Source organism: Remersonia thermophila, chromosome 4, assembly GCF_042764415.1.
Source record: "Remersonia thermophila strain ATCC 22073 chromosome 4, whole genome shotgun sequence".
In the NCBI taxonomy this organism is placed as follows: domain Eukaryota; kingdom Fungi; phylum Ascomycota; class Sordariomycetes; order Sordariales; family Chaetomiaceae; genus Remersonia; species Remersonia thermophila.
Window position 1 is genome coordinate 267752 of NC_092220.1, and position 13876 is coordinate 281627.

The 13876-nt window shown below is 58.8% G+C and overlaps 2 protein-coding genes across 2 annotated transcripts; both read left to right on the top strand.

The window, feature by feature from the left end:
• Window positions 1–5346: 5346 nt before the first annotated feature.
• Window positions 5347–6810, top strand: VTJ83DRAFT_4196 (uncharacterized protein; the record flags this gene model as incomplete). The annotated part of the gene is made up of 6 exons (XM_071010658.1): window positions 5347–5470; window positions 5549–5897; window positions 5967–6095; window positions 6154–6283; window positions 6398–6636; window positions 6711–6810. The coding sequence occupies 6 exons, from the start codon at window positions 5347–5349 to the stop codon at window positions 6808–6810; spliced, it is 1071 nt and encodes a 356-aa protein (XP_070865646.1).
• A 3069-nt stretch (window positions 6811–9879) lies between these two features.
• On the top strand, window positions 9880–13149 carry VTJ83DRAFT_4197 (uncharacterized protein; the record flags this gene model as incomplete). The annotated part of the gene is made up of 6 exons (XM_071010659.1): window positions 9880–10036; window positions 10344–10664; window positions 10740–11005; window positions 11065–12491; window positions 12577–12649; window positions 12733–13149. 6 exons carry the CDS (start codon window positions 9880–9882, stop codon window positions 13147–13149), a joined length of 2661 nt encoding a protein of 886 aa, XP_070865647.1.
• Window positions 13150–13876: the final 727 nt, after the last annotated feature.

Below are 13876 nucleotides of genomic sequence, written 5' to 3' on the forward strand. Positions count from 1 at the left end.
TTTCTGTCCTGTTCCGGGGATCCGATGCACCACCGGTCTCATCCGCTCGCGCCGTGTTGTTTTGTAGCCCCTCACGAGGATACGCAAGTGCCGGTCGTGTCCGGACGAAGGAGGACGAGGGATGCGGGCAGGCTGGGAGGAGGTGCATAGATGCACCGAAGCCATGTTTACACGGACTAGAGATGGGAGGACAACATGTGATGCATGGCACGGAAAGAAGGGCGGAAGGGACCATTTATGGGGTTGGGATGGGAGGTATGGGGAGATGGGGAGGAGGAGCGTATGCTTGTTCAATGATACGGAAGAAAGAGGAGAGAGAGAGACAGAGAGAGGCCGAGATTTTGGCACTCGACACTCGATAAGAGCGTTGGGGGGACATTACAAGAGCAAATAAACGACGTGCTTCTCCCCCCTCCTGTTTTGAGAGCACTGTGCTTGTATTACAGGGATTTTCTTTTTTGAGACCCTTTGGGGCGCCTGCAATGCTTGATGAGGACAACTCTGCATCGCCTGTCAGGTGATAATCGTACGTGACGCTGGCATCAAGCGTTGACAGGGCCCGATGAAGGATGGTGATTGCGTGTACCTCTGTGTTCTTCTCGGACTTCTCTGGGCATGGATGCCGTTCGCAGATCACCTACTAATTAGCGGGAAGCCCCCGCCCTTTGATTTCTCTGGCATCCTAACGTCTGGTATGAGAATGGCCTAGCTAGGAACAACAAGGGAAGCTCAAGGAACGGTCAACGATCGTCATGCCGGCGAACCCGTCCGTCCATGTTCCCCAAGGTACCTCAAAGACCCAAGGTCCATAGGGCACACTTGACGGACGGAGTACCGTCTCGTTTGTGTCCACGTACGCCCGGGTCCAATGATGGTGTTTCGTCATGCACCGTTTGCGATGGGGGTCCGTGTCGTAACGGGAACGGGGAGAGCCTGCGGTACCACATCCGCGAATCGGGGGGAACGAGGCGGGGGAGAAGACGAAACCCGTGAGCATGTTTTTTGTTTTTCCCTTCCGGCTTCGGTTGGGACCCTGCGGCGGCGGTTCTGCGTGCCTATCTACGGAGGCAAAGTACCTACCTAGCAGGAGGGCGCGGCTTGGAATAGCGACTCGAAGGAGCTTGTGATGGCGCTGGTGGTGGCTGATGGTTCTGGTCTGTGGCGGCTTTTCCCCCCCGCGGTATTCTCCATGTTCTTCACGCGTTCCGTACTACAACTACGTATGTACAAGTAGCGTACAAGAGGCGGGGGGGGGGGGGTGGTGATCGGGGAAAGAGCTGGAATTGTACAGTCGTTCGGCGATACACACCGGATGGAGTATCTCCCGGAGATCCCAAGCCTCAGAGACACTGTCACACCTCGATTCCCCCCCCCCCCCCCCCCCCTTGTAAGTACATATAGTACATGCCTGGGGACCCGGGCCAACAGCGGGCATTCTTCAAGAAATGCATGCCCCGAACGGAGCGATGATCCTCCTGGTCGTCTCGGGGTCCCAGGGCGTCAAACGGGTGTTTCCCCCGCCCTTTGACTTGACGCGGGGAGAGAGAGAGAGAGGCCCGGTGACCACGGTCAGCGGAACCCATGCCTGCCGATAAGCGGGCCAGGGAGGCGGATCGTCCTTTGCCCACGGCTACCGCACCCCAAACCGCGCTCTGTGCTCTCTCTACCTAGCTTGAAGCCGGGCATGCGCGTAGGGATTTGTACGTACGCCTGCGGGAAAGCGGTGGCCGGCCGGCGCGTGCGACGATCCCGTGCCGAGCCGCCGAACCGGTGGCTTGCGTGGCTAGCCCGACGGTGCTTGTTGTTGGCCCTTGGTTCGTCTAGCCTGGACGGAGCCCAGAGTTCTGTGCATACCATACATAATAGTACAGCAAAGATAACTACCTAGGCTACCTACACCGTAGGCGGCTCCTGTTGGTTGATAGGATTGGAAGAGTGGCTACTAGTAGGCAGGGCTCGTTGCTGATGTGGGAAACAAATCAACAGCGCGCGCCGTCTTGTGTCGACATCCAATGCCTCTCATGGTAGGTAGTGTACTGCGTACTGTAATAGTAGCCTGTTTCGGTGGGTGGCTGCGTGTCTGCAGGCAACACGCCATCTCTCACGGCTTTATTTTCTTTTGTTTTTTACTTTTTTTTTTTTTTTTTCATGATGACCTTTGGATGAGCAATCATGGAATCATCATGCAAGGGCCGACAAACAGGAACTCTCATCTGCCAAGGCTGTGTGGATGTCCAAGGACGATTGATTGGCCAGAGATCCGCGTGTTCGTGTGGAGGTCCGAGCGCAGCGCCTTGTGGCGGTCCGCCAACACAAGGGGGCAAGGGCGGCGCGCCAGGGGTCGTCGGTCAACGGGGCTGCCACTTTCGGGTGCCAACTGCCGGTCACACCATCTTCTCCTTCTTCCATCGCCTGTTTTCGAAGACGATGCAGAGCGATCCCATCAACCAGTTGAGATGCTGTTTTTAGCAGGCGGCCCTCCCCTGCCTCCTGTCTTCGTTTCGTCGATTTCGAATCTGCCTTGTGTGGTTCAGGTGGCCGCGATCATTCGCGGCGGTCTCGATGGGTAGCATCCCCCAGCGCGGGCTCCTGGCTCCCTTGACGGCCGGACAGCAATCGCAGTCCAGGAGTCTGGATGGCGGCTTGCTCCTTTGCAGCGCCTCCGCTCTGGGGGTTCCGGGATGTTTTGGGTGGAGCATATGGCGTGTGGCGTTCGAGACGGGGCACATTTCATCTTTCCACACCCTGACCGCCATTCCAGGAGGAGCCCAAGCGGCTCGACGATCGTGATGGCAAGCGGCAGGCAACACGTGGTGATGGAGTCGTCTCCGTCTAAAATCAGCCACTCGTTGTGCGCATCGCACCGCAGCAAGGCATTGCATGCCCGGCATCCAGGGCTACGTAAGGATGTCCACCAGACGCTAACGCTTTACAGACCCCCAGCGCCCAGCACCTCACCCAGCGCCCAGCGCCCAGCCCCTTCTGGTTCTTCAGGAGCCCGGCCAGCCAGCCGCAGCCATCAACATGAGACGCCAACAGCAACCATGCTTGCAGGACGCCGGCTGACGGCCGGGGCGTACAGATGTACATGTCACCACATGCGCAGTACGCAGTACTCTACCATGGGCGCGCTGTGCGGAGTCGTCGGGCGAAACCCTAAAACGCCGTTACAACGCGGCCGCCGTCCGCAGCGCCCGTACGCTAGTGTAGGTACAAGCAGTGTACTATACATGCGCAGCACGGGGTTGAAGCAAAGTTCCGCGTGTCGTCGGTCGTCGGCCCTGCATTGCTGTTGAAATCCTGCAATCCCACCTCGCACGCGGTTTCGTCGGCGGCCCTGACATGGAGGCCAGCAAGATGCCTCCACCGTTCGGACCCCGGCGGGGCCACAATCCTGCTCTTAACAGCAGTGTTAAAAGCCGACAGGTTTCTTGGGCGGGGGGGAGGGGGCCTTGGCGGCCGGGGTGGGTCGATTCCCTGTCCTCCGACCTCGTGGACGAACCATCGACGCCGTTGATGGGCGGGCAAAGCCGTGGCTACGTAGGCTGCGGGCGTCCGCGGCTGAGGATACGGCTTTTGTTTTCCTTGGGTCGAAATGAATTTGACAAATCCCACGAGCTGGTTATTAATGTGTCCAAGGGGGCGTCGCTTGACAAAACGCCTCGAGTCAGACCAAGACATTGTCGAGGGACGCGCCGTTGCATCCTTGGGATTTCCGTGGAGATGACCAGAGCGAGCAGGACACACAAACAACGCTTTTGCAACAACGTTCAACGTTGGCCTTCCGCAGGCTAGCGCAGGAGAACACGTGCCGATGGACGACGTGCATCTGCACCGTTCCATGCAACGCAGAGGTCGCAGGCACTAAGGTGGCTGCTGCATACAGCCAGACAGGCTCACGGTTGAACGGAGGGACTTTTGTTAAATCCATTCCAGCCCGGTTTGGCGAGTCATGGCCCAGCGCTCACCGCGCGCCGGTCGCTGTTCGTCAAAGCCGTAGCCTCCACAGCCCTGTCCCCCCCCCCCCCCCAGGCCCAAACATGCCGTCCCGGTTCCTTTGACGGCATGGTCAACCTCGAGTCTCGGGGGGCCCCCCTGGTCGACCGTCGTTTTCCCCCAGCTTTCGGCTACCCACCCGCATCCAGCGCTGCACCATTCGGGAAAAGGCAACCTACTGCGTAAACGTGCAAGCTTCACCCCAGACCCTCTGCCCTCCCTTCCGTTGTTTCCGTCCCTCCCACCTCACCTCCCGACTTCCCGCACGCCTCCATCCGTCCAACGTGGACACATTTGCCGCAGCCTTCACGTTCCTCCGGGCAGAGGAGACCCGGCCTCTTCTTCTGCTGCTGCCTTCTTCTTCTTCCCTAGCAACAAGGTGAATCTTTCAGATCCCTGGACCCTGTCCGACCTACGCAGTACAGTACACCCACAACGTTACCCACCCACACAAAACACACTCGCACACGTGCTTTTCCGTCCCGGGACCAGGTTCCCTTTGTTAGGTTCGCCAACCTTGGACCTGTCATCCGCTCGGCTGACGGAAGACCCCCGAGGCAAGAGAGAGAAAGAGAGAAAGAGAAGAAGAAGACGACGAAGAAGGTGGTGGAGGAGGAGAAGAAGAAGGAGAGTACTCCACATTCGCTCGCACGACTCGATCGTTCCACGGCCAGGAATCTGTCCTGTTCGCCGCTTGGTCGTGTTTGGTTTTTGTGTGCATCCGCGGGCTTCTTTTCGATACCTCGGCCGGGCCCAGGCGACTCGACTGAATCGCACGCCTGCCCACTTTTGCGACGCCGCCGCCCGCTGCCGAACCTAGCAATCTGCGACCGCCCTCTCTCTTTGCGAATCTAGCATTGCGGGCGTGGTAAGACCTTAAACGACCTCCGATTTTGGGGCAGGGGCGGATTTTGGTCGCATCCGTGCAAACTGGTTTAGCGGCGCTGGGGCCTTTCGCTTTCTGGTGTCAATCGGCCTCTTGACAGGCTATCTATCCGCCCAGGCCCACCCAAGGCAGAACAACAACTCTCTCCCTCTCTTCCGATTTTCCCTTTGCATCGCCGAGCTCCCGCTTCCGCGAATCACCTTCGCAACCTCCCTCGCCCTCTCCGCCACCGGGGTTCGCTCCCACGCCCGCGTCGCGCGCCGGCCTCGCGACTGCATCCGATCTGCCTGCAGCTGGACCCGAGCATCTCGATGGTTGCTGGAGGAGCGCCGGACGAGTGAACCAGCCAAGCCAGCGCCACAACGTGCACCTCCACCTGCGGCCGCTTTTTTTCCCCCTCGACACCGACAACGACATACAACGAGAACCGACCCCCGGGATTTCTTCACGAGCCGATGGTCGTCATGGGGTCGTGCATGAGCACCAGTGGAGAGGAGTCGGAGGGGAGGAAACGGAGCAACAAGATTGACAAGGAGATTGAGGAGGACATGAGAAGGTTGAGGAAAGAATGCAAGATCCTACTGCTGGGTACGTTTTTAACATAGCAGGGGTGGGCGGGGGACCGACCTTTGTTTGCTGACCCGTTGACCCGCTACCGTCCCGCAGGCTCCGGCGAGAGTGGCAAGTCGACGATTGTGAAGCAGATGAAGATTATCCATCTCAAAGGCTACTCACGAGAAGAGCTCACAAACTTCCGACCAACCGTGTACAAGAACCTGGTCGAATGCGCCAAGGCCGTCTGCTCGGCGATGCGCGAGTTCGAGATCGAGCCCATGGTGGACCAGAACCGGGCATACTGCAACTTTTTGCTCGATTACGAGCTCGACCAGACGGATCCGTACCCGGTGATCGACCCCAAGGTCGGCGTCGCAATCCAGTCCGTCTGGGCCGACCCGGCCAAGGAGCAGTTGATGGAGAGGCAGACCGAGTTCTACCTGATGGATTCGGCAGAATAGTAGGCGCCTTCGCTTTTTTCCCCCCCTTCCTTGTCACCTTGGGCCTGAAGCGCTGACATGACGCACAGTTTTTTCCAGGAGGCCCTGAGGATCGTGGCGCCCGACTACATTCCCAACGAGTCGGACGTGCTGCGGGCACGAATTAAGACGACGGGCATCTACGAGACGAGGTTCAAGATGGGGCAGCTGAGCATCCAGTGAGTCGGCTTCTGGTCCCAGCTTCGCGACGTGAGCTCGAGCTAACCCGGTGGTCAGCATGTTCGACGTCGGCGGTCAACGAAGCGAGCGCAAGAAGTGGATTCACTGCTTTGAGAACGTGACGTCTATCATATTTTGCGTCGCGCTGAGCGAGTACGACCAGGTGTTGTTGGAAGAGAGCAGCCAGGTACGCGACTCACCTTGGAGGGTTTTTTTTTTGGTTGTGTGTGTGTGCGTGTGTGTGTGTGTGTGTGGGTGGGTGGCTGTGTGTCTTTGGGCTGTCGCCGCTAACGAGCCCCAGAACCGCATGATGGAGAGTCTCCTCCTGTTCGACTCGATTGTCAACTCGAGGTGGTTCGTCAGGACGAGCATCATCCTCTTCCTCAACAAGGTTGACATCTTCAAGCAAAAGCTCACCCGATCACCGCTGGGCAACTACTTCCCCGACTACCAGGGCGGGGCCGACGTCAACAAGGCGGCCAAGTACCTGCTCTGGAGGTTTAACCAGGTCAACAGGGCACATCTCAATCTCTACCCACAGTAAGTGTCCCTCCTCCTGGATGCTCGCACGTGTCTTTACGGTGCGGTAGGCTTACCATGCACGCGCACGACAGTCTCACACAAGCCACCGACACGTCCAACATCCGCCTCGTCTTTGCCGCCGTCAAGGAGACCATCTTGAACAACGCCCTCAAGGACTCGGGTATCCTCTGAAGCTCGACCCGATCGCGATCGGTTTTGTACCCGGTTCCTGGATACGATACCCACCTTCCCCCCTACGGTCACACAGCCACCATCTCACACACGTCATGTATATGCGACACTTGCGTTCATTTCGCTACTACCTCCACCACTGCTCGTTCTGCGCTGGTCACCGGTCTCTTTTCTTCACTTTTTTTTTTCCATTTCCCATGGCGTAGGGGGCGGTTGCATTGGATCTTGGCGTTGGAGGCGGTTCACTTTCACTCATCACATTCCTGGTGTTCGTCTCGGGACGGCATTCTCGACCACGATTTAGAACGCACGGTTGGGCCCATTGCCTGGGCGCTCTATACAACCTACCTATACGTTGTCTCGACACACGGGAAGCGAAGACATGGAAGCGGCACAGAGATCCCCCGCTTTTGCCCTGTCGATGTGTGGTTTCGCAGGGATGTGGTGGTTCCCCTTGTAATGGTATGTTTGGGGCAGCGGCGCATGGCCTTTTCCTTCTGATGACACTGGGCGATGCCGGGACTTGCTTTATTGTTTATTGTCTTGTTTGAGTTTACTCTGCGGGTTGGCAAAAGGGGAGAGGGGGGGGGGGACAAGAGCCTTTTTATGGAGTATGCGGCGGGCCACGACTGATATGAGGAGAGGGGGCGCCGCCGATTTGGCGCTGGGCCACAGACGTCGGGCCCGTGTCCCGCGGTCCGGGAGGATTCACAGGAGATATCTTTAGACATAAGGGTGACCAGGAAAGCAGGTAGCGGGAGGACAATTGTGGGGATCGTTGCTTTGCCAGGTTCAGACCACATGTTCAAAGTGATTGGAATTTGCGTCAACCTTGGGAGCTGGCCGCTGCAGCTCGCTGGCGTAACATGGATCCGAGCTCGAGGTGTTCCCCACAAGGGAAGCCCTGGCCCAAGCTATTTGTGGTGCCTGAGCTAGTGTACAAGTAGTGCTCCTCGCGACGCGACGTGGTTTGTGGGTGCGGTTGTAGATGAGGTTGTGGTTATGGCGGGATAGGGCCCCGCTTCTTATCGCTCGTCTTTTGTTCAGCTGAAGACGTGTTAATCTCTGATACCTGCAACGTTCCAAATCCCGAGCTTGTTGATGACTTTGAGAAAATGGCGAGACGCGATTGGGAGCGGGCTGATGATGTCAAATGCCTGCCAGTTCTGGAAGTGTGTGGGGGACATGATTTCAGCTGGCTCAGGGAGCCAGGTGCCAAAAACCTGACAGCCCCGCCGCGGCGGCCCACTTGAAGATTTGGCGGGGTCGGGGGGTCGGCGGGGGGGGGGGGGAGGGGAGGGGTCGGTTGGCCTGGAAGGGAGAAGCTCTCATCCTGTCTCTTACCTTGGGATATTAGCCCAGGTACCACGAAGTAGCGTGCGTATTGTGCAATGCTTCTTTGCACCTGCCACTTGGTACCGGTGAGGGGCAGAAAATGCGGGGCAGCTGAGCTCCGTCATGTCGGTCGGGTTTCTTCCAGTCCGTTCTCCAGGTCATTTCCCCAACCTACCTACCTATAGGTAGGTTGCTTGATCGATTAGGTACCAACGGCACGGACAGGATCTGGGCGAGACCGCCTGATCACCTGATGCCATCCCGGATGCAGGCCGGCATCTGTCTCGACGATTTCGACGATTTGCGAACAAACACAAAGCCAAAGCCCCGCCAGCCGCGCCGCCAACGCATGCGGCACCCGAGACGCCACCTACAGCACAGCGGTGGGACCCCGATGCTTCTTCGCCTAGGCCGGAACCGGGACATGGAGTCTCGAACAGCTGGAACAGGCAGATCGGGCGCTTTTTTCCCATACGCGGCGCCAAAGTGGCGCCACAGGCGCTGCGGCGTCTGGCACTGGGCAACGGTGATGCAGCAGCCAATACAATGCAGTAGTTACTTGCATGCAACGCTCTCAACGAACCTAGCGATTCTAGGTGCCCAACCAGAGGAGCGCGGCGGGACACGACTCGCGAGTTGGTGGGGGGAGGGGGGGGAGGGGGTGTGCGCTCTCAAACTGGAACCGGAACCTGACACCAACGTTTATGTCCGTTGTTGGCACAGGCGTTGGAGACCACACCTGAGCACCTGGTAGAAGGGAAGAAGGAAATCATCCAAGGTTTGTGCGCATGTACTCCAGCTTTTTTTTTTTTTTTTTTTTTTTTTTTTTTTTTTTGTTTGGCAGGGTGGGATCACGGGCATAATGGCGGGAGACGTGCAGGGTGCTGCTGTTTACGGATCGGGGCGCTGGAGAGGGCCATGGACAGCGAAGGATAACCGTCAAAGATCTCCCCGCTCCCGACCTACCTTACCTACCTAGCTCAAGGAGAAGATTCGACCGCCTGGGATTCGGATCCAGGGGGCTCTGTAACCGGCTCCATCGCAGTGAGTCAGATCCTCTTGATGGCGGCGGGGTTTGGGGCGTGCGGCGTTGGACCAGCTCCTTGGACCTGATCCAGTGAGCTCCGTGCCACGCTGCCTTAACTTATACAAACATCATCGGGCACCGTTCTAAGAATTGCTGCTTGGTGCTTCCCCGCTCTTGCTCTCCCAACCATCATCAGCTTGGGCTTGCTGGGCCTCTGCCAAGTCGATATCCTGTCAGAACTGGAAGCTTGCATCACCAAACCGCCATAGATATCGCTTGGGTCGAACCTCCCCAAAGACCATTTCTCGTATCACCAGCCCACGGTTGCTTATCACTTGCTCCTCGTATCTGCTTCACGTCTCCCGGTCTTTGGACGAGCTAGGCCGGCGGATCGTGACTTGACCTCGACTCCCGTCCCCTCCTAGACTGGAGCAGCCGTAATCAACCACGCGAGCTGTTGCGTAACCCCACTCAACGCAGGCTGGACCAGCCCATCGTGCTCCTCAGAAGCAGCCAGCTCCCCAGGAAATTCGCCACCCGCTTCCCTTTCCCTTCGTCCTTCCAACACCATAAACCCCTCCGGTTAGGTCTTGTCAGGAGAAGAAACGCTTCAGGTACGTACGGACGCGCGACCGGTCAATCGTTGGCACACGCCGAACGCAGAGGGACTGAGCTAAGAAAAAAGGGCTTGCAGCAAGACAATCGACATGACGTCCACAGAGCTTCCTCGCCGTGAGCGGCGGCCGTCGGTGGGCGCGCCCATCGTCGACATCTCGGGCCCCATCGGCCCTGCGGGCATCTCCAGGCCCAAACACAAGCGGACGCTCACAGGCTTCGGCGCCGCCGAGATCAAGTCAGTCGAAGGTGCGATTGAACATCCTCTTTCTTTCCCTGCGTTTCTTTCCATGTAGGCTGTGCACCCAGTCTTTTTTTTCTTGACTGTGGTGTCAATGGCCCAAGGGGCTGTTGTAGCACCCCGCTCCCGCCCCCGGCAAGTTCTCCATGTTGGGAGAGGGAGGGGGGAGAAGGGCTTCAGGGGAGAAAGCATCTATCACACGATCGAACGGTGGAACGCAACGATGGGGATGGATCGGCCCGAGCTTTGAATATACAAGACAAAACCCCGAGGAAAGAAAACACCAGGATGCTGACATTCATTGTGTTTCAACAGCTTCAATCCCGGAGCCCCAAAGGGAGGCATGGCGTAAGCATCAGGTCAAGGGGTTCAAGGACCAGGATGGCTTCGAGCGTGAAGTCGTCCGCCACGTCGAGACGACCCTCGCCCGCAGCATGTACAACTGCGATGAGAGTGCCGCCTACTCGGCCACCGCCCTGGCCATCCGCGACCTGCTCATCCGCCGCTGGAACCGCACCCAGCAGCGCCAGACCTTTACCGATAGCAAGCGCGTTTACTACCTGAGTCTCGAGTTCCTCATGGGCCGCACGCTGGACAACGCCATGCTGAACTTGGGCAACAAGGAGCTGGCGAAGGGTAGGCAGAGCCCCCGACGAAGGACCGCTTCCGCCCAGGAGGAGGATGCGTGCTAACAAGCCAAACTCTCTGCAGCGGGTCTCTCCGAGCTCGGCTTCCGCATCGAGGACGTCATCCAGCAGGAGCAAGATGCCGCCCTCGGCAACGGCGGTCTCGGTCGTCTCGCCGCCTGCTTCCTCGACAGCCTGGCCAGCCTCAACTACCCCGCCTGGGGATACGGTCTGCGCTACCGCTACGGCATCTTCAAGCAGGAAATCATCGACGGGTACCAGGTCGAGGTGCCTGACTACTGGCTCGACTTCAACCCTTGGGAGTTCCCTCGCCATGATGTCACCGTTGACGTGAGTGCAGCAGAGAGCCCGAAACGGATCGGGACAAAGGGGATGCTGACGGAGCGCAGATCCAATTCTATGGCCACGTCGTCAAGTCGACCGACGAGAACGGGCGCGTCGTCCACCGCTGGGAGGGCGGCGAGACGGTCAAGGCGGTCGCCTACGACGTGCCCATTCCGGGCTACGGGACGTCCACCACCAACAACCTGCGCCTGTGGTCCAGCAAGGCCGCCAGCGGCGAGTTCGACTTCCAAAAGTTCAACAGCGGCGACTACGAGAGCTCCGTGGCGGACCAGCAGCGCGCCGAGACCATCAGCGCCGTGCTCTACCCCAACGACAACCTCGAGAGGGGCAAGGAGCTCCGCCTCAAGCAGCAGTACTTCTGGGTCGCCGCCTCGCTGTACGACATTATCCGCCGTTTCAAGAAGACGAAGCGGCCCTGGAGCGAGTTCCCCGAAAAGGTGGCCATCCAGCTCAACGACACGCACCCGACCCTCGCCATCGTCGAGCTCCAGCGCATCCTGGTCGACCTCGAGGGCCTCGAGTGGGACAAGGCTTGGAACATTGTCGTCAACACGTTCGGCTACACCAACCACACGGTGCTGCCCGAGGCGCTCGAGAAGTGGTCGGTGCCTCTGCTGCAGCACTTGCTGCCGCGCCACATGCAAATCATCTACGACATCAACCTCTTCTTCCTGCAGACGGTCGAGCGCGAGTTCCCCGGCAACTTTGGCCTCCTGCGCGACGTGTCCATCATCGAGGAGTCCCAGCCCAAGATGGTGCGCATGGCGTTCCTGGCCCTGGTCGGCTCCCACAAGGTCAACGGCGTGGCCGAGCTGCACTCGGACCTGATCAAGACCACCATCTTCAAGGACTTTGTGCAGATCTTTGGGCCCGACAAGTTCACCAACGTGACCAACGGCATCACGCCGCGCCGGTGGCTGCACCAGGCGAACCCGCGGCTGTCGGAGCTGATTTCGAGCAAGACGGGCGGCTACGGGTTCCTCAAGGACCTGACGCAGCTCAACAGGCTCGAGGAGCACATCAACGATGCCGACTTCCGCCGCGAGTGGGCCGAGATCAAGTACGCCAACAAGGTGCGGCTTGCCAAGCACATCAAGGAGACGACGGGCGTGACGGTCAACCCCCGGGCTCTGTTTGATGTCCAGGTCAAGCGCATCCACGAGTACAAGCGGCAGCAGATGAACATCTTTGGCGCCATCCACCGCTACCTGAAGCTCAAGGCCATGACGCCCGAGGAGCGCGCCAAGCAGCTGCCGCGCGTGTCCATCTTTGGCGGCAAGGCGGCGCCGGGCTACTGGATGGCCAAGCAGATCATCCACCTCATCAACAGCGTGGGCGCCGTCGTCAACAACGACAAGGACATTGGCGATCTGCTCAAGGTGGTGTTCATTGAGGACTACAACGTCAGCAAGGCCGAGATGATCATTCCGGCCTCGGACATTAGCGAGCACATTTCGACGGCAGGCACCGAGTACGTTTCTCCGGGGTCCTTTCTTTTGTTCTCTCTCTCTCTCTCTCTGCGACGTTGTCGTGCAAAACTAACCTGTGTTCACCAGGGCCTCGGGCACGAGCAACATGAAGTTTGTGCTCAACGGCGGCCTCATCATCGGAACCTGCGATGGTGCAAACGTGAGTGGTCCCGCCTCCCCGCCGCCGACCGAGACGAGAAAAAGAAGGCGGGCGAGGTGACTTGGTTGCTAACCTCATGGCAGATCGAAATCACGCGCGAGATCGGCGAGGACCACATCTTCCTCTTTGGCACCCTGGCCGAGCACGTTGAGGAGCTGCGGCACTCGCACCTGTACGGGAAGCACGAGCTCAACCCGGACCTGGCGCGCGTGTTCGAGGAGATCGAGAAGGGCACGTTCGGCAACCCCGACGGCTTCGCCAGCCTCATCTCGGCGGTGCGCGAGCACGGCGATTTCTACCTCGTGTCGGACGACTTCCAGAGCTACATCGACACGCACGCGCAGGTGGACGTGGCCTACCGCGACCAGGAGGCCTGGATCACGTCGTGCATCAAGAGCGTGGCGAGCATGGGCTTCTTCAGCTCGGACAGGTGCATTACCGAGTACGCCGAGGAGATTTGGAACATTGAGCCGCTCAAGGTGAAGGACGAGGATGACTAAGCGGGGGAGGAGGAGAAGAAGAAGAAGACGTCAGTCAGGGTCTTGAAGCCATGGTGGCGGTTTGGGGGGAGGGAAAATGATGCTAGGGTAGGCTCTCTGGCGGCCGGTATCCTCTGGTTCCCAGCCTTAATTTCCGAAATTGGATTCACTTGTTGCGATGTTATTTGCCTGTTGTGCTGGCCGTCGATTGTTTCTGCTATGTCGGGTCCATACTATGTCGTTGGAATTCATGTTTGTTGGGGCGAGGGTGCGGCGGGGCAACCCGCATGGCGCCTCCTGCAACCCCACCCAATCCAGGACACCCCTATGACGTCATGGACGAGTTGGGTTGGACGTAGTATTACTGTGTACACAGTACTCGTCGGTCAGGATCACGGCCACCCAACAAGCCATGTCAACAATCGGGAATCCTGCTCCATGCAGCAGGGCATTTCTATACGCTGGCTACGAGGGAGGTACGTAGCCCCCAGATCGCTTCGGAGACGTCGCGATCCCGTCCCGTGGTTGCCGGGCCCTTTGTTGTCATTGTCGTTGCCTCCAGGGAACAACCCCCGGCGGTCCGGGGTGTGGTGTTGCGTGGTGTGGTGTATTACGGTGGTAGTTGGCGTGTACTGTGTAGCGTGGCGTCGAGCAAGCTGCTGCACCCTGACGTTTCGGCGCTTGGTTTGGCCGGGCCGGCACGCATGCTTGGAGCTGTCACTGAAGCGCCGTTGCCGTGGTTACCTAT